Genomic DNA, 19458 nt, shown 5'->3' with positions numbered 1-19458 from the left:
CAATTATCATGTAAGAAGGGGCAGATAGGATTCTCATGTAAACAGACTATAGTACTGTCAAGTCTGCAGTATTCGTATTTTTAGAACATTTTTGTCCAGGAACGCAGCATTCTTATCTGTACTATGGAGTACAAATCTTGTAAATTCTGACAGTAATCCAATAATATATAACCAAGCAAAGTTTCTACACTCCCCAACAAGCAAAGATGTTTGCAATCTCGGACAGGAATAATTTTTCTAGCAATGCTATAGTTCAAAAAAAGATAAAAGTCTACAGGGATTTAAAAAGTAACAAGGATGACAACATCCATAAAAGCGAAGCACTGAAACTGTAGGTTAAACGGACATTAACACTTGTATAGTGTCAGAACTGAATAATCATAATATAAATGTATAAGAGTCAAAGCAAAATTGTAAGTAAATTTGTTGAAAAACTGCTTGATTCAGGATAATGTTTAATAGTTTATGGACATACTTACATTTTTAGGACTTGATTATAGAGTTGCTTCGCTTATTACATTATACTTTGTTGTCCCAGGAATCAATATACCAAAAATCAGATCAATCGGATGATTAGATCACATAAAAATTTGTTGTTAAAAAAGTAAAAAAATCAACATGTTTAAAATGGACGTACGGACATTTTGGTGATGATTATAGAGTTGCTACGCTTTCTAAATCGTACCTAACTATTAAAGGAATCACAATGCAAAATTTAAAATCGATAGGACAATTCTAACATGCCTAAATTAACAAAAAAAACTATCCGTTACGGACGGACGTACGGACGGACCGACCCTAATTATAGAAAAGCTTCGCTTTTAAAAATATGACATTTTAGCCTTTTTGATCCAATTTTGACGTGATAGAACAATAATATTAAAAGGCAATTACTAGAATAATGAAAAAAGATTTTATACATGTATCATCTCTATAATTACTTTTCTAAAGGAAGGTAAGCCTTTTTCTAGAAATCCTATTTATATGAAATATTACTTTTTTTTGTCTGAAGCTTAAGATCTCAGTAGATACCTAACTGATTTGTTCTCTATTCTAAGTAAGATTTACATAGGTCCTTTGATGATTATAGGCTATTTCATTTTCTGATTTAAGTCTTGGAATCGTTTTAAGCAGTTTTTCTAGTCCCTTTAAAAATAGAATTATGCAATGGGGCGTTGTGGCTAGTTTTAGAATAGTTTTTGTGCTTTAGACTTCTTATGTCCTTCAAAGTTGGAGGGATTCATCACTAGAACTAATATTGGTCATTTCACTAAATTATCTTTCTTTATCCCTGTCATAGATTGCAACAAGATGTCTTTTATATAACTAGCGGTTACGCCCCTAGAGGCCTCTAGGTGCACTTGAGGATGGGGGAGTCGAATTTGATAACCCAATTTCTTATTTTAGATTTTAAAAGAAAATTTTTAAAAAATATTTTGGGGGGTGTAAACAAATTTTTTTTTGGGGGGGTATTTTTAATTTTGGTGGGGTTGAGGGTTTCCCACCCCCCAAGAAAATAGTTATAAACCTTCCTGGGACCTATGAGAAGCTACCCTGTTAAGGAGAATCCGATCGGTTCAGCGGTTAGCGAGATCCTTCGGTACAGACACACAGACAAACAAACATACAAACATCCTGTTACTTTAGTATAAGGATTATTATGGTCATAATCAGGGAGAAAGGGAACATTCGTCCGTTTATTATTATAGTTCCCAAAGTCTTTAAAATAACGTTTTTTTATTCGTTGGCTCTACAACTTTGCGGACTTTTAATTGAATTTTGATTGATTGGTTACGTTGTGTGTCCAAACAATTCAATTGAAAACAACAGGTAATAAACAGAATTTGTGTATTAGCATTGAAGATTTATATAAATTTTTTGGTCCTTATCTTATCCTTTTAAATCCCTGGGATCAGGAAGAAAGGGTAAAGTCAATGGAAATCAATTATTTACTTTATACCTTTAGATATTTTTTTTAAATTGAGCATTAGGTGTATCCAATAAATCCTACTACATCACTAATTAGTCTTTAATATTAAGAGATCTTTGTATAATTAAGATAGTTGACCGCCAGACTGAACGGACGTGCAATAAACATATCCCGTATGACCTATAAATAGAAATTATTGGTGACAGGGTGTCCAACAATTTTCTATTTTAACAATGGCTACAAATCAAGTTGAACAACAACAAAGTGATAGTAATATTGGGGATTTAACTAAAATTCTCATTGACAATAAAGTGACGCCAGAAAAACTAAAAGAACTGTTATGCAATGCTAACAAAAGTGATTCAAAAATATCTCTGGATAAGTCAAACCTCAAAAAATGTTGCAGTGATTTAAAGTTATACTGCAACAGTAATGAGCAGTATAATCGCAATTGGACCATTAGAATTCATGGGCTATCTGTCTTTTCTGAGCTAGTTAAGAAATTGGGAGCTGATGAGGCATGCATAACTACTGCCTACAATGCTATCATTGAGCCTGTGCTGAGGAAGCTTACCCCAAAGCCTGAAGACACTGATGTGAACACAGAATGGGGCCCTACAAAGATTGACTCTGTTCCTAAAGTTTTTGATCTCCTTTCAAATGGTCATTTTGTTGGTAAAAAACGAGATAATCTTCCAAGAACTATCATCATAAGATTCATGTCAAGGTATATGAGAAATCTGTTTCTCAAATATAAGAGAAAATTTATGCCAAATCCAACGGCAGCAGAGACAACAATGGGTGTTAAATTTTATTCTGCATTTCCTGATCTTACAGCAATGAACCATAAATATCTGATGGCCCTGAAACAAGACCCTAGGGTTAAGGCTGCTTGGGCATTTGATGGGAACCTGAGATTCTCTCTGGCTGACAGCAAAGGTGAGGAGTCTAATGAAACTGGAGCTGGGTTCTCAGAGGTATTCTTTGTTGAGGATATAAGGACAGATCCCAGAGCAGAGGTTGACAAAGCTGTTGCCTCCCACAATGACTCATCACCCTCCAGAAAAAGTAGAGCAGATCTTCCTACAAATAATCGCCAACTGAGATCTAAGGGCCCAGTTAGAGGCAATGGAGGGCCTTGGAGCCAATCATCTGGACATGGTGGACGTAGTGGAGTGCCAGCTGGACGTGGAGGTGTTCCTGGTGGACGTGGAGGTGTTCCTGGAGGACGTGGTAGAGGGCGTGGTGGACAGTTTTCTGGTCGGGATGGACAGCATGCTGGTGGAGCCCAAGGAGAACATAAGGATTCAGGGGAAAGCAGCTGGCAGGAGGTAAAGAATGGAGCTACAAAAGGTGAAATTGAAAAAGGTGAAGGTCTATTGCCAAATGATAATGATCTTGCCTGCTCTACCTTTAATGTAAATTCATTTAAAGATTAGATATATCAACATATTCCTACAAGAATCTTCTTTTAGATAAAAAAAACCTATTTTTTTCTCCTAAATTTAGCATTAATTCTTATCTGATTCCTCTGTTTTTTTCTCAATATACAATAATTTTAGCTCTAGTTAAAAAAAATATTTTATTATAATAATTAGGATTTTATTCAGTACCATACAAACTATCTTTTATACCTCTTCTAAAAAACATTTGTTTTTCTTTAATGATTTTAATATTTTAAAATTTGTTGGACACCCCAAATATAGGATATGAAAAATAGTAAAAATTGTCCGTATTACCGGAAGTGTAAGATCTATACCTACCCCCTCCCATTCTCCTACCCTTCTTACAACCCCTACACCCCTTGTACACCTGTATGTATTTATGACTTTCACCCCCCTCCCCCTTTTTCCCACCCCTATCCAGTCCCTCCTTTCCCTGCACCCCCTCTCTATCCTTTCTTACCTTTGGTTTGTGTGTTTGTATATTATTTCTTCATACATTGGATTTATTATAAATGAATGAATCATTTCACAGATTTGGGACAGACAATCTAAGTAACAACAATTTTCACCGATTGCTTTTTGAAGAAAATGAAGAGGTTGATATTTATCGAGAATTAGACATACAGAGCTCATACTATTCTCCTGATAAATTTTGTGAAAAATTTAAAAATTCAAAAAACATTTCTATCCTCAGTTTAAATATTCAATCTATTAATTCTAAATTTTCTAGCCTTTCTGATCTAATTCATTTTTGGAAAGAGAAAGGGGTTATTTTTGACATCATTTGTTTACAAGAATGTTATTCCATTGTTATTCCATCCATTTTTGAAATATCTTTATATCATCCTATTCTATTTAAAACAAGAACAACTTTTATGGGTGGAGGCGTGGCTTTCTATATTAACAAATCTTTAAATTTTTCTGTTCTAAATGAGTATTCTATTTTTCATGAAAAAAATATTGAAAGTTTGTTCATAGAATTGGAGTTTAGCAACAGGAAAAAACTTGTTATTGGTAATTTCTACAGACCCCCTAGCACTGGGTTAAACAATCTTACACCTAATATGCAAATAGAGTTATTTCTGGAACATTTTCAAGGCATTTTAGACTCTATCACGGAGCGAAAATGTAAAGCAATTCTTTGTGGAGACTTTAATTTAGATTTGTTTGCTTACAATGTACATAATTATACAGCTGATTTTGTCAGCATGCTTTTTAGCGCTGGCTTCCTGCAGCTGATCTCTAACCCTACAAGAGTCTCAGCCCATAACAATACAGCTACGCTTATTGACCACATCTGGACAAATGATATTAAGGATCAAATGGTTTCTGGAGTAATAACTACTTATTTGAGCGACCATTTCTCAACTTTTCATTTTATTAGCACTAATAAACATAAGACAAACCCAAAAGTAATTTCCACTAGAGATTTTTCTGACGTTAATATTGAAAGCTTTAAAGATGACTTAAGTAATTTGTCTTTTAATGAAGTCTATGCCAAAAATAACCCCACAGAAAGCTATGCTATCTTCCAAAACTTATTTCAAGCTTCTTTTGAGAGAAATATTCCTGTTAAGGAAATTCGATTTAATAAAAACTACCACATGATCCAAAATTGGATGACCAAAGGCATATTAAGGTCTAGGAATAAGAAATTTGAATTACAATCTAGATTAGCAAAAGTTCCAACAACTGAAAATAAGGAATTGTATACTAAATATAAAAACGTGTATAACAAAGTTCTGAAAACTGCAAAAAAGTTATATTATAGTAATCTACTTGTCTCCAACCAAAACAATCTTAAAAAGAGTTGGCAAATTATTAAAGATGTCGCTGGTTTGAATTCAAAAAGAAAATTTTCAACTAATAAGATTATTGTTGATGGTAATGAGATCATTGGTGATAAGAACATAGGAGAGGCATTTAATAGGCATTTTTCTAGCATTGCTTTTAACATTCGACAGGCTATACCCCCTACTGAGAGATCCCCTAACTATTATCTTGAAGAATCTGGCAACCTATTTAACATTCCCCCAATCACACCTGCAATTATAACTGAAATTGTTAATAATTTTGACCTAAAAAAATCCTGTGACTACCTTGGAATATCATCTTTTTTATTGAAAAAAGTCGTTTCACAAATTCTAGATCCTTTATGTCATATTTTCAATAAATCAATTGAACTTGGCTCTGTACCTGAACAATTCAAAATGGCTAAAGTAACAGCTGTCTTCAAAAAAGGCGGAGATCCTTTCAATCCTAATGATTACAGGCCAATTTCTCTTCTTCTTATTTTTTCAAAAATCCTAGAAAAGTTCATTGCCATTAATTTGCAAGCTTATCTTTCTGATAATAATCTTATTGATGAACTTCAATTTGGATTCCAGGCAAATAATTCAACATATCATCCTATGATTCATTTACTCAATCATGTAAGTAAAGCTATGAATAATAAGGAGTATACTATTGGAATTTTTTGTGATATTCGCAAAGCATTTGATTGTGTGCCTAAAAATACTCTTCTTATGAAGCTACAGAAATTTGGTATTAATGGGAACTTGCTTAATTGGTCTGAATCATATTTAACAGGTAGAAATCAATTTGTTAAATTTGGCCTTTTTGACTCTGATCCATTAGAGATAGATAGTGGAGTGCCTCAAGGTAGCATATTAGGTCCTATTTTGTTTCTTATATTTTTTAATGACTTGCCTAAGTCAACACTTTTAAAAGTCCTACTTTTCTGTGATGACACTACTATATTAGCCTCTGGTAAAAACCTAAATGAGCTTGTTGAATTTGTTAATGCAGAACTCAAAAATATTTCCCAGTGGTTTAGGGCTAATCAAATGTCTTTACATCCCAACAAAACAAAATTCACTATATTTTATCCTACTCCCTCCCTTATTCCATGGAATGAAATCAATCTATATTTTGATGATAATGATCCAAATACCCTTAACCCTAACCCTTTACTTAGACATAGAATTGACTTTGTCAACCATGAAAGTGATATTCCAGCTATAAAATTCTTGGGTATTTATTTGGATCCAGCCTTGAATTTTAAGGTTCATATAAATGAATTAAACAAAAAGCTCTCTAAATCATTATTTTGTCTCCGAAAATGTCAAGGTCTACTCACTGAAAAAGCTCTCAAAGCTCTATATTACTCTATTTTTCATTGTCATTTAGTTTATGGAATCCTTATCTACTCATGGGCATCACCCACAAATCTTACTGGCATAATCACTAAACAAAAAATGGCTGTAAGATGTATTAAGCAAGCAACCTACTATAGCCATTCTAGTCCTTTATTTAAAAATCTCAATATTTTACCCTTTGAATCTCTAGCTCATTACTTCAAACTAAAATTTATGTATGAGTACAAAAATAATTTGTTGCCAAGGTCTTTTAATAATATGTGGCCTAGACGAGGTGAATTAAATGGTAACTTCGTTTTGAGAAACAATAATAATTTAACTGTCCCCTTTTCTCGAATTAACTTAGTAGAGAGGCTTCCTATTTGTTCATTTCCAAAGATATGGAACAGTTTTGACGACCGTGATAATATAAAAAATGCCTTAAACCTAAATCAATTTAAGAGTAAGCTAAAAAAATGCCTTCTAGCAAAAATAGACATAACATGTTATAGACTTCTTTGCCGTTCTTGCCACCTAAGAATGTAAAACATTTATTCTGTCTGTTCTACAAGTCTTCACTGATTTACCCCTCATATTAATTATAAATGTTTATAGTCAATATTACAAACACACATCATGTTACTTTCCCCTCCAATTCCCTTCCTTACAATTCCACATTATAATCCCCATCATATATAATGCGTAAGTTCTTATTTTAAATAATTAAGCTTCATGTTATCTATTATATTTTTTTATCATTTTTTTCTTATCTGCAAAGGCTACTTAATATTACCTCGAGAGAGATTAATTAGTCCTTTGACACGAATTTTGAATGTGAATACTATTATCTTTATTATTAAACTATAAGTAATCATGATCAATTTTATTGTTTGTTTGTGATTATACCATGTAATGTATATATATTTTTTTGTATGTGTCATAAAATAAATATTTTATTTCATTTCATTTCATTTCAAGATTTTATGCCATTTTTTGATACCATTTAAAAAAAAGATAAATGTTTGGAAAAATCTTCATCCAATTAATCATCCATGTATCCTTGGTATGGGATTGATAGTATGGTGCTCAGAAATAGGAACAGCCAGTATTTACTTCAAGTAATATGTCAACTAAGACCAATTTAAAGTCGTATATATGCTTTTTTGAAATGTTTTTAGAAAAATAGCACACACTATTATGTCAATAAAGACCACTTTTATCTATTGTCATATAATAATGTAAAGTTAAATGGCCAAAAGATTTATTAAAATGTTTTTCACATTGATTTCCGTTTTTTTCAAGGATTTTTTTAGAGTTTTTATCCTTGTCTATGAAATTGCACAAATCAAACAAAGTTTCTGCTAGAAATTGGGTCAAACAGTAAGGCTGGTTTCTATGAATCTCATGTATCACAGTAAAAATACACCAGTATCTGGCTATTCCAGATATAAACATTATTGTTATTTAAGGAGTTGAGTAACCCAAGGAATCATTTTAAATGTCTGTAGTTAGTTACCCCAATTATATAATAAATAGATCATATGTTTACCTACTCATTTATACATGTGCATGAGCCCTCAGCCCTTTCCAAATCTTCTATTTTATTCTACTCTTTTTTCATTTAGGGATCTTAAGGGACAATGGACCATAAAAATACTGTAGATTTAAATTATTGGCTGAAAAGTTTGGACACTTATGTTTAGAACAAAGCAATTAAGACTCATTGCAATTTGAAACTTAAAATTTACAATTAAGGAGGGCTCTTACTTTACAGGGCCTTTACATGCGGTGTCCTAACCCTGCAGGTCTACCCAGTGTCCAATATAACCTTACCTAACCAGATTCCCCCTTATTTTCGATTTATTAAAAAAAATAAGCAGGGGGAAGGGTATCAGATCTCAACAAGGCACCACGATGGAAAACGTCAGAAGAATCTTATGTTATGAACAGTAATGAAAAGGCATCCAAGCCGTATCTGAGGTCTTAAATGACAAACATCCTTATATAGAATAAAATACTCTAAGTTAGGGTGAAAAGTTTTCTAACCATGCTTAATTTTAATTTATTTTCTGCATGTATTCCTTTCTTTTTGGTGCATAAAAGTTTGCCTTCTTCTTTTTTGCTTAGCAGCAAAGTTTTTCTATTCTAGGGCTTGTTTGCTCGTCTGAACGTCTAACCTTTAGATGAAAAGGACATTCTGTAGGATAAGAAGAAAATTTTAGATGCGTTAGCCACCTCTAATTTACTCAGGAAAATTTACTTTTATAACTTTAAAAATGTTCTGGAAGTCTAAACCAAATCTAAATATGACGAACTCTCTTTAGATTTGAGACTTAGTCGTGGCTAATAAAATCGAGTGTAATATGGTCTAATATTGTGAATTGAGCGCAAAGTTTTTTTTTTAAATGCGCGTTTTCTCTAGCCCCGAACTACCTGTGCCTTTCGAGAATTAACTTTTAAGATGGGTAGTTATTGGATAAAAATACTGACCCCTTACTTGCATTTACAGGCCCTTTGAGGAAAAGCACCGCTTGTTCAAATTATGTTTTTTTTCTGGTGAAGGATATCGTTCTTGTTAAAAATTGGTTTTGAAATATTATGTTAGAACTTCTTTTGCAGTCTTTTATGTTTATTATTTTTTTCACTCCCCTTGCTCTTATAGCTTTTTTTTTAACTAGGAAGAAATGCAAAAGAATTATATTTTCATTTTTAAAAATTAGATTATGTGTTATCTATTTTAATATAATCAACTAGCGGCTTAGCCCTAGAGGCATCTAGGGGATCATTAAAGCCACCACCCAAGAAAAATCTTATTCAAAAGATATTCCCTCTATAAATATATCTTCTTTATTTCGTTTATTATTACTATCTTAGGACCTAATTGATTATTAAGCTTTCCTTAAAATGGAGAACTTAATCGGTTCATTAGTTTTCGATATCTTAAGCTACAGACTAAAAACTATAGTACTTTATATGATACTAGCGGCTACACCTCTAGAGGCCTCTAGGGGCACTTGAGGAGGGGGGAGTCGAATTAGATAACCCAATTTCTTATTTTAGATTTTAAAAGAAAAAGTAAAAAAATATTTTGGGGGGTGGAAATTTTTTTTTTTGGGGGGGGTGCCCCCTTATCATTTTTTTTGGAGGGGAGGGGGCGGGTATTTTTCATTTTTGGGAGGGTTGGGGGTGTCCCACCCCCCAAGAAAATAGTTATAAACCTTTCCGGGACTTATGAGAAGCTACCCTGTAAAGGAGAACCCGATCGGTTCAGCGGTTAGCGAGATCCTTCGAGACACACAGATACACAGACACACAGACAACAAACAGACAAACATCCTGTTACTTTAGTATAAGGATGATAATCTGAAATTATTATTTTTTTTGATGGGGGTATTGGTAAAAAAATTGGGTATTGGTAAGGTACTGACCTGATAAAGATCATCTCCATGGTTGTTTGAATCATTGTAAACATTGAGAGTTTCTTTGCTGGCTAATTTATCATGCTCAACTCCTCGCCTACAATAATTACATTCATAAAATTTTCATTTTTCAAAATTTATGCGTTATTTACACAAACTAACTAAAATGCAATATATAAACCAGGGATCGGAAGCCGCGCGTAAGCCGCGTGTAAGCCTCAGTGAAATCGTCATTTTATCACTATAAAATTTAGCTGGATGTATAAAACTGTCTCTTTAGTAGACAATCCTTCTTTCAAAAATTTCTTTTTCTGCTCACAAGCAGGTTTAAAACTGAGGCTTATGCGCGGCTAAGGCGCGGCTTCCGATCCCTCATAAACTCATGTACTCTTTCTGTTTTCACCAAAATGAACCCGCTTAACGCCGGATAAAATTATTTCGTCTTAATAGGGAAGCTTTTAATACGTTTAGTAAGCTATTATAAATTTGCTTTTTGGTAATATGGTTTCACGGCTGGACCCTCAGATGTAAAAACTTTATTTTAGTGTTTGGCCAAAATGACCTAGCAATTGTATCTGTAAGTACGTCTAATAACACCCTTTGCTATTTTTAAAATCCTAGAAAATTTTTTTGGCAAGAAAATTGCATAAATTCGCAACCTTTTTTAGCACAACTACTTAACTCAAGTTATAAAACTTTTTATATAAAATCCTTTTTACAAAAAATATCAATAATTACTTAAAATTAAACCTGAAAGAAAAAAATTCTCATTACACGTGTTAATTTTCATGTTTTTGGTCTTTTTTTGAGGAAAACATAACTTCTCCTTTTTTGACAATAATATATTTTTTTAACAATTCAAAGTAAAATATAATAAAACTTAAACGGTTTTTCTTGAATTATCAATTGAAAATTTCATCAAACATGCAATTTAAGTGATGAAAATTTAATAAAATCATTTTTTGAATGTTTAGAATTACCAATTTTCTACATTTAAAACAAAATGTTAACAAAATTTAAAAACATTCTAATATATAACTTCAAAAATCAATAACATTTTATAAAAAGATGTTTCAAAAAATAAATCATTAAAAGGTATTAAAATGCATTTGAAATTACTTAAAATTAAAATGAGAACATCTTTTTACATTGTATTCTGTGTAATAGAGTTTAAATGACATGATTAGTGAATGAAATATTTCCTAAACTCATTAAGCCTTTTTGTGACTATATTAAAAATAGTTTGTTTTGTTGTATATTGTTTTTTTATTCAAATATTTGACAAAATTTTCCCTACGTCAATAAAATAAAGTCAGTTTTTTACTGTTTCCAGGTTTTTCTTTATAATTATAACAATTAAATATAATATAAATCTTCTTATCTTTTATTTGAATTATCATACACATTAAAATGTAAAGTATAAGCTAGAATAGCACTTTTTTCAACGAATATTTTAATGACATTATATCAAAATAATTCCTCTTAAATATCACACAACATATGATTGGGGAGTATAGCCATTTCTTGGAGGTATAATATTTACAAAAATACCATTAATTCTGTTTTTAACAGAAGTTAAAAAAATTGAACAATTCTAAAATAATGGTTGGCTGTCTAGATATTGAGTACACTAAGACTACGGCTCTGTTCTATTGAAATAACGTTGCAAAAAGAGGGGTTCTGAAAGTAATCTACCTAATTTTTTTTAAAGAACCAACAAGTACTGTCAGTATCTTTTTTCTTGTAATCTAGCAGACAATCAAATCATAACACAATTTTCATGATAAAATATTCAGGTTTCTACTTCACATTTTTAAAAATATACTGATCAATAAAATGTTCAAAATTTTACTTTGTACTAATTGAAAAAATATGTTGTAATTCTTATTTTAAAGTTACATTTTTATCCCTGACAAAATCATAGACGACATTTAAAGGCATCTTATCTAAACTTTTTGAAGAAAAACTTAAAAACGTTAATTAAGTATGAAAACTATTTTCTTCGATTTTTCTGAAGTTATTATCGCATTCTATGGGTTTTTTATTATCATTTACTTATATCGAAAGTGCCAAACATTGTACCCCAACTTATTCATTTAATAAAAAACCAAGCGTGGTTTGTAAAATGTTTTTACGTTGAAGTTGAAGTAGTTTATAGTGCCTCATAAAAATGACGTCATACAAGACAAATTACCAATGTTAGGCCAGTACATACTTTACCATTGGTCAATTTCATTGTATACTGGCCTTTCATTGGTCATTTGTATTGTATAACGTCATTTCCATTAGACACTGTAAGCTGCTTCGTTGAAGTTCCAAAGAAAAACTATATATTACATAATAATTAGAATGTCTTACTGTTTGTAGTTTGAAACTTATGATAAGTGGAACTACCAGAACGAATATCTACATAATATCTACCATGAATGTTTAAACACTTTTGCGTTTCTTCTTAGCTTAAAAATTCATTCATTTTCTATTTTAATCTTATGTTATGTAAATTAGTTTCAAACAAAAGTTTAAGATTAATTTAAACATAAGATATGAAAGAGAAATATATTCAATTTAAAAAAATATATTTTTATTATAGTAATTGTTGATTAGGGAAGTGAAAAGAACTATTTTGCCTCCGACTTTCCGCCAGTCAAAAAATTTATAGTAATTAAGCTAATTTATGATGAGTGTACCTTTCATTTAGTTTGTCTGATTTTAAATCGATTTACTCGGTAAAGCTTATGTTTATCCTAAAACGTCGCTGATAGTTCTAATCTTTTAAAACTTGTACCGTTTTCTTTCTTTATTGTAAGTATGTGCTAAAGTGAGAAAATTCATATAAAACGAAGCTTTTCTACAATTAGGGTAAATTAGGGCCCGTCTGTCCGTCTAATGGTTGTCCAACTACCTTTTTAAAAAGTGTGAAATGCGATTCCTAAAACAACCAAGTCTACAACGAACGTAAGTCAATATCAAATATAGCATTTTTACATAAATTTTGTGATCACATTTCGAAATAATATTTTGCTTTTTTAAAATGTCAAATTAACTAATTGTTTGTTAATGTTCGTTTGTCCGTCTGTTTTGATGAGCTTCGCTTTGGTGGATATTGACATTTAAAGTTGTGTGAAAGTTGCCTAAATTATGGAAAATCTTAAGGTCTCGACAAAGAGACCAATACTCAGAACTTGTTACTTGTACAAAATACAAAATATAGGTATGTATTCCATTTTAGTAGCGCAGCTAATCAACAACAAGGTTTGTCAGTATGTCACTTTGTCCGTATAACTTAATGATTAATCATTAATGTCGTTATTCATCGTTCATGATTTACTGATAATCTGAAGAATAGGCTAAATTCAACTATCATTGACAAAATAAAATACATTGATTTTTAGTCTATAACTGTATTACTTACAAATTACAGCTCTTTTTAATTTAAACTGCTTCAAGGTCATTATTGCTGCATTAATTATTAACCTAATTATCATTGCTTATTAGATAAATGTTTTTTTTTAGAAATTAGGAAAAATATATGACTTTATGAAAGAGACACGCAGACAGACCACTGCATTGGACAGATAATCAAACAAACATTTTGGTCATTTTTTAAGGGGCGATTTCTCTTGGGAGGCTGATGGTACCCTCCCCCCAAAAATGGTTATAAACCTTTCCCAGACATATGAGAAGCTTCATTGTGAAGACGGTTAGCCGGATTTTTCTGTAGACAGAGAGACATCCTATCCTTATACTAAAGTAACAGGATGTTTGTGTATCTGTGTGTCTGTCTGTGTGTCTGTACCGGAGGATCTCGCTAACCGCTGAACCGATCGGGTTCTCCCTAACAGGGTAGCTTCTCATAGGTCCCGGGAAGGTTTATAACTATTGTCGTGAGGGGTGGGACACCCCCAACCCCCGCAAAAATGAAAAATACCCCCCCCAAAAAAAAAAATTCCACCCCCCAGAATATTTTTAAAACTTTTTCTTTTAAATCTAAAATAAGAAATTGGGTTATCAAATTCGACTCCCCCTCCTCAAGTGCCCCTAGAGGCCTCTAGGGGGCGCCGCTAGTTACTTTATATAGGGCTACAATATCTGTCTCCGTATTGAGGAAAATTCCTAAATATGTTGGTTGTAAAGCGTTGGTTATCCCCCTCAGATTTAGAGGATTTAAATACATAATTCTTAGAAATTTTATACCTGGGATCAGGGTCTGCACACCAGCAATTTAATAATATTTACATATATTACTTTGAAGCCGGCTGTGAAAAAAAGTGGCTTCGAAAACGAGAGAATATATGCTATTAAGTAAAATTTCTTAGTATTTATATAGTAAAACTCCATATATAAAATTGCAGCCGGCTTCAAGATTTTTTGAAATTTTAGTGATTTTTTCACATATATTTTTTCAATAAATTCCTTTGATTAATTACCATTCTCAGATTTCGAGGAAAATTGAATTTTTTTAAAAAAAGGGAAAATCAATAAAAATAAATTTTTCAAATTATTAAGTTAAAAAATCACTAAACTTGTCATGATCGCTTCTAGTTTGGTTGGAGTTTACCTAAAATTAATCTTTGAACCATTAAACACAACTTTCTTGTTTATTGACCAATTTCAACCAATTTTTTTTCTTTCACCTGGATATTCATTGGAGATTCCAAATCTGATATCGTACTTTACCTAAAATGACTATTTGAACCATTAAATTCAACTTTCTTGTTTATTTACCAATTTCAATCAATTTTTTTCCTTTCACCTGGATATTAATTGGAGATTACAAATCTGATATCGTAGTTTACCTAGAATGACTCTCTAAACCACTAAACTCAAATTCCTTTTTTATGGACTGATTTCAACAAAAAAAAATTCTTTCACCAAGAAAATCATCTATCTATATATCTATCTAACGGACTATCTATCTATCTATTTATCTATCTATCTATTTATCTATCTATTTATCTATCTATCTATCTATCTATCTATCTATCTATCTATCTATCTATCTATCTATCTATCTATCTATCTATCTATCTATCTATCTATCTATCTATCTATCTATCTATCTATCTATCTATCTTTCTATCTATCTATCTAACTATATATCTATCTATATATCTATCTATCTATCTATCTATCTATCTATCTATCTATCTATCTATCTATCTAACGGACTATCTATCTATCTATCTAACGAACTATCTATCAATCTAACGGACTATCTATCTATCTAACGGACTATCTATCTATCTATCTATCTAACAGACTATCTATCTATCTATCTAACGGACTATCTATCTATCTATCTATCTATCTATATCTATCTAACGGACTATCTATCTATCTATTTATCTATCTATCTATTTATCTATCTATTTATCTATCTATCTATCTATCTATCTATCTATCTATCTATCTATCTATCTATCTATCTATCTATCTATCTATCTATCTATCTATCTATCTATCTATCTATCTATCTATCTATCTATCTATCTATCTATCTATCTATCTATCTATCTATCTATCTATCTATCTATCTATCTATCTATCTATCTATCTATCTATCTATCTATCTATCTATCTATCTATCTATCTATCTAACGAACTATCTATCTATCTATCTAACGAACTATCTATCAATCTAACGGACTATCTATCTATCTAACGGACTATCTATCTATCTATCTATCTAACAGACTATCTATCTATCTATCTAACGGACTATCTATCTATCTATCTAGCTAGCTTACTAACTATCTATTTATCCATCAAACGGACTATCTATCTATCTTTCTATGTATCTATATTTCAATTTTTCTATCTCTCACAGCCCCTGGGAAAATTGTAAAATGCTAAATCTTTTTAAGAAATTAACATATGTCTGTTAGTGTGTAGCATAAGATCTTGATAACTGCTGAACCAATATAAGTTTAATAAGTTAATAAGAAATTGAAAGTAAGATACTTAACAAATTGTTGTTTTAAACTCAAATATTTATTGCCAAGTGTCCCTTCATAACTACAAAACTTTTAGCTGTTGTAAAGTAATAAAAAGGGTACATTGAAAAAAAATATTTTGTTTCTTGTGTTATAGACAGAACATGGAAAGGCTAAGTGCTTACACATAAAAAAATAATTGCCAAAGTGGGTATGTGAAATAATAGGAGTGTATTTTTAATTCAACAATCATATGCTTAAGAAAGTAAATGTATTATCCTAAAGTAAATGTTTCCCTATCCCTTTTAAAAACATATCTTTAACTATTTTTCATACATGAAAAACTTTTCTAAATCTGTTAAAAATAAATAAAAATAAAAATTTAAATAAATATAAAAAAAATGAGTTTTATGCTTTAATTAATTTACGTGGGATAAAAGGTCATACACACATTTCACACACTCCCCGGGGGGCTAAAATGGAAAAACTTTCATGGATGAAGTTAACAGTAATGTGACCAGGAATAAATATCCAATACTTAGTAACAACATTTTTATTATAATTAGTTTAATTTTTAAAAATTAACATTTGAAAAGAAAAAGTATGTATCTATATTTCTGGGTAAAATAGCCTTAAACCTGTTCTGGTCTAAATTAAAGATTTATGAAATAAAATACATATAGTTTATAATTTTCTTCATAAAAATACCAAAATCTTTCTCTTGTATTTTTTTCCTTTTTTCCTGAATTATTTGAAACTAAAACACAAAATGAAACGTGTGAAAAAAGGGATAGGGAGGATAAAATAATCCTCAACATTGACAAACAACATTTCCAATAATAATAAACTAAATCACCCCTTCTGCACATTAATATAAATTGTTAAAAAGTTTGATACAATCATATAAAAAATCAATAAAATTACCCAAAGTTTTGAATCAATAACAAATAACGTAGCTAGAAAGCTTTGGGTACCAGTGAAAATGTAGCCTATCGTCCACATCATCCCTGAAATATCAATACATGGGGCCAAAGGACATTTCCAAAAACTATATTCTAAAAATAAAGTAAAAAGTAATATAGTATCTGTATGTTTTAAGCTATAAAATTTTTGTTACGTTAGAAAAATGGATTATAAAGTTTGATATCCCATTTCCAAGATTGATATTTTGCTTCAAACAAAAAAACTTTAATTTCTTATCTAAAGGGTCATAGCCAATAGAACCTGCACTTTTGAGATATTGTGTTTAAAAAAAGCATTAAACCATTGTTATAGTATACATACAAAAAAAATCACATTTAATTATTATAATAAAAAGTTGCATTACTGTATAATTTGTATTTATAAAACATCTAATTTTAAAATCATTTATTTATCTTTATTTTCCAGCTAAAATTGTTCCATATTTGTTAAATTTTTCTTATCATCCAATTATAGGATACTTTTTTTGAAGAAAAGTAGCGCAGCAACTCTACTTTATTTCAGCTTTATTCAAATAGTGGCCATACATACTCAGTACAGTCTTCCCTACATCTAGAGATTTACTTTCTTATTAAAGAAGCGCAGCTACTGAAAACTTTTGCTGCAGATACAACTATTTCCACTTACCTTTGTTTATTATCTAATTATCCAAGACTAAATATATTTTTAAAAGATTAAGATCTAACTTCAAGTGAGTTATAGCCTAGATTTGCTACAATTAAACAAACTATAAGAATAGAAGTTTTAAAATTATGGATAATTTTGAGCGTAATCACTCCTTTACCCCCCCCCCCCCCCCCCTTCTCTTTGGAGGGTTGTGGTTCCATTCAGAAAAGACCTATAAAAGCAACAATGTGAAAGAGAACTAATGGTCCAGTGGTTAGCGAGATTCTTGGTACACACAGGCAGAAAGACAAACACACACTCATACGCACAGTCACAATGTTACTCTAATCTAATTTAAGAATAGTTACCAACAAAGTAAAATTGTTAAAAGCTTTTCTATAATTAGGGTCGGTCCGTCCGTACGTCCGTCCGTCCGTAACAGATAGCTGTTTTCGTTAATTAAGGCATGTTAGAATTGTCCTATTTATTCCTGTAGTAGTTAGGTACGATTTAGAAAGCGTAGCAACTCTATAATCACTACCAGAATGTCCGTACGTCCATTTTAAACATGTTGATTTTTTCACTTTTTAACAACAAACTTTTATGTGATCTTAGTATCCGATAGATCTGATTTTTGGTCTACTGATTCTTGGGACAACAAAGTACAAAATCATAAGCGAAGCAACTCTATAAAAATGTAAGTATGTCCATAAACATTATCCTGTATCAAGCCGTTTTTCAACAAATTTATTTAAAATTTTGGTTCGACTCTTATTATTTATATTCTGAGTATTCAGTTCAGACACTATACAAGCATTTTGTCCTACCATTACAGTGCTTCACTTTAGTGAATGTTGTCATCCTTGTTATAATGAAAACCTATAGAATATGCTTTGTTTCTATAAATCTATTTATTTAGCTACATGTCTAACTATCTACTATATATATATCTATATTTTGGTCCAACGAAATCTCTGCTTTTGCATGGAGTTAAACATAATTTTTTTTTTTTTTAAGGGTAGTTGCACGAAATGCATTTAAATTTGAATTTAGTCAACTGCATAAAATTTCTTAATCAATGGTTTAAATTTACATTTATAGGGCATACATTTGAAAGAATTTTAATATTCTACCATTTAGTTTAAAAATATTGGGACTTAAAATTTTCAAGATTGAGAATAAAAACCTCACTACTCATTTAATTTTATTAAGGAAAGCATAATTATCTTCTATTAAATTAAAAAGCTGTGATTTTTAGTGAAGATTCACTCTATACATTGGTTTTGTCTGTGCGTCTAATTTTACAACTTACTTTTTCAGTCAGTTTATTTGACTCTTTGACTTTTTGCTAAATAGTTTTATATTTTTGTACTTCGCTACTTATGGATGTTGTCATCCTTATTAGGATGAAGGGTACGATTTCGTAATCGTTACCAGAAAGTCCGTTCGTATTTTGTTCATAGTGTTCAATGTGTTCATATTTGTTAGTCCTACCATTTCAGAGCTTTGCTTTTATGGATGTTGTCATCCTTGTCCTTTAATCATTTAATCTAATATTATATTTTCAACGAAGTATAATATGATCAAAATGATTAACTATCATTTAAATATTTTAAGGGGGGGGGGGGGGGGAGTTTGTACAGTTATAGGAAATGAAAATTCGGTACCAAATTTTGCCCTAACGGTTGGGCTTGTTTTTATAGTTATCAACCTAATTCTTTTTGTAAGCTCTCTTATATGATTGGATCTACCTGTAAAATTTTGTAAATTAAATTTTGGGACTTTCCCTCTAGGGGCTAGTGGGGCAAAAGACCCCCCGAAACACTAAAATTTTAAGTTATGAGCTTATTTTTAAAGATATGAGCTGATTTTTTAAATGGAACCTTTTATTACATAGATGAGTTGATTAGCCACCCCATATTTCATTTTTGCACTCATTTCTAGGGGTTTTTGGAGTAAAATAACCCCCCCCAAATACAAAATTTATAAGTTTTGAGCTTACATGCC

At 31.0% G+C, this 19458-nt stretch overlaps 2 protein-coding genes across 2 annotated transcripts in view; both read right to left on the bottom strand.

Annotated features, from left to right (window-relative positions):
* The window catches only part of LOC145334369 (CD151 antigen-like), a 93950-nt gene that overhangs the window by 18332 nt on the left and 56160 nt on the right, over positions 1-19458 (bottom strand). The gene's annotated exons all lie outside the window — the stretch shown is intronic.
* Positions 1-19458, bottom strand: part of LOC145312307 (uncharacterized) — a 35224-nt gene that overhangs the window by 4108 nt on the left and 11658 nt on the right. The window contains exon 3 of the mRNA XM_080151550.1: positions 9941-10028. Coding sequence (XP_080007676.1) covers positions 9941-10028 — 88 coding nt within the window. The remainder of the gene's footprint in view (positions 1-9940; positions 10029-19458) is intronic.

This window comes from Acartia tonsa, chromosome 2 (genome assembly GCF_053477335.1).
Source record: "Acartia tonsa isolate MP-2025a chromosome 2, ASM5347733v1, whole genome shotgun sequence".
Classification (NCBI taxonomy): domain Eukaryota; kingdom Metazoa; phylum Arthropoda; class Copepoda; order Calanoida; family Acartiidae; genus Acartia; species Acartia tonsa.
This window is presented reverse-complemented; position numbering and strand designations above follow the sequence as displayed.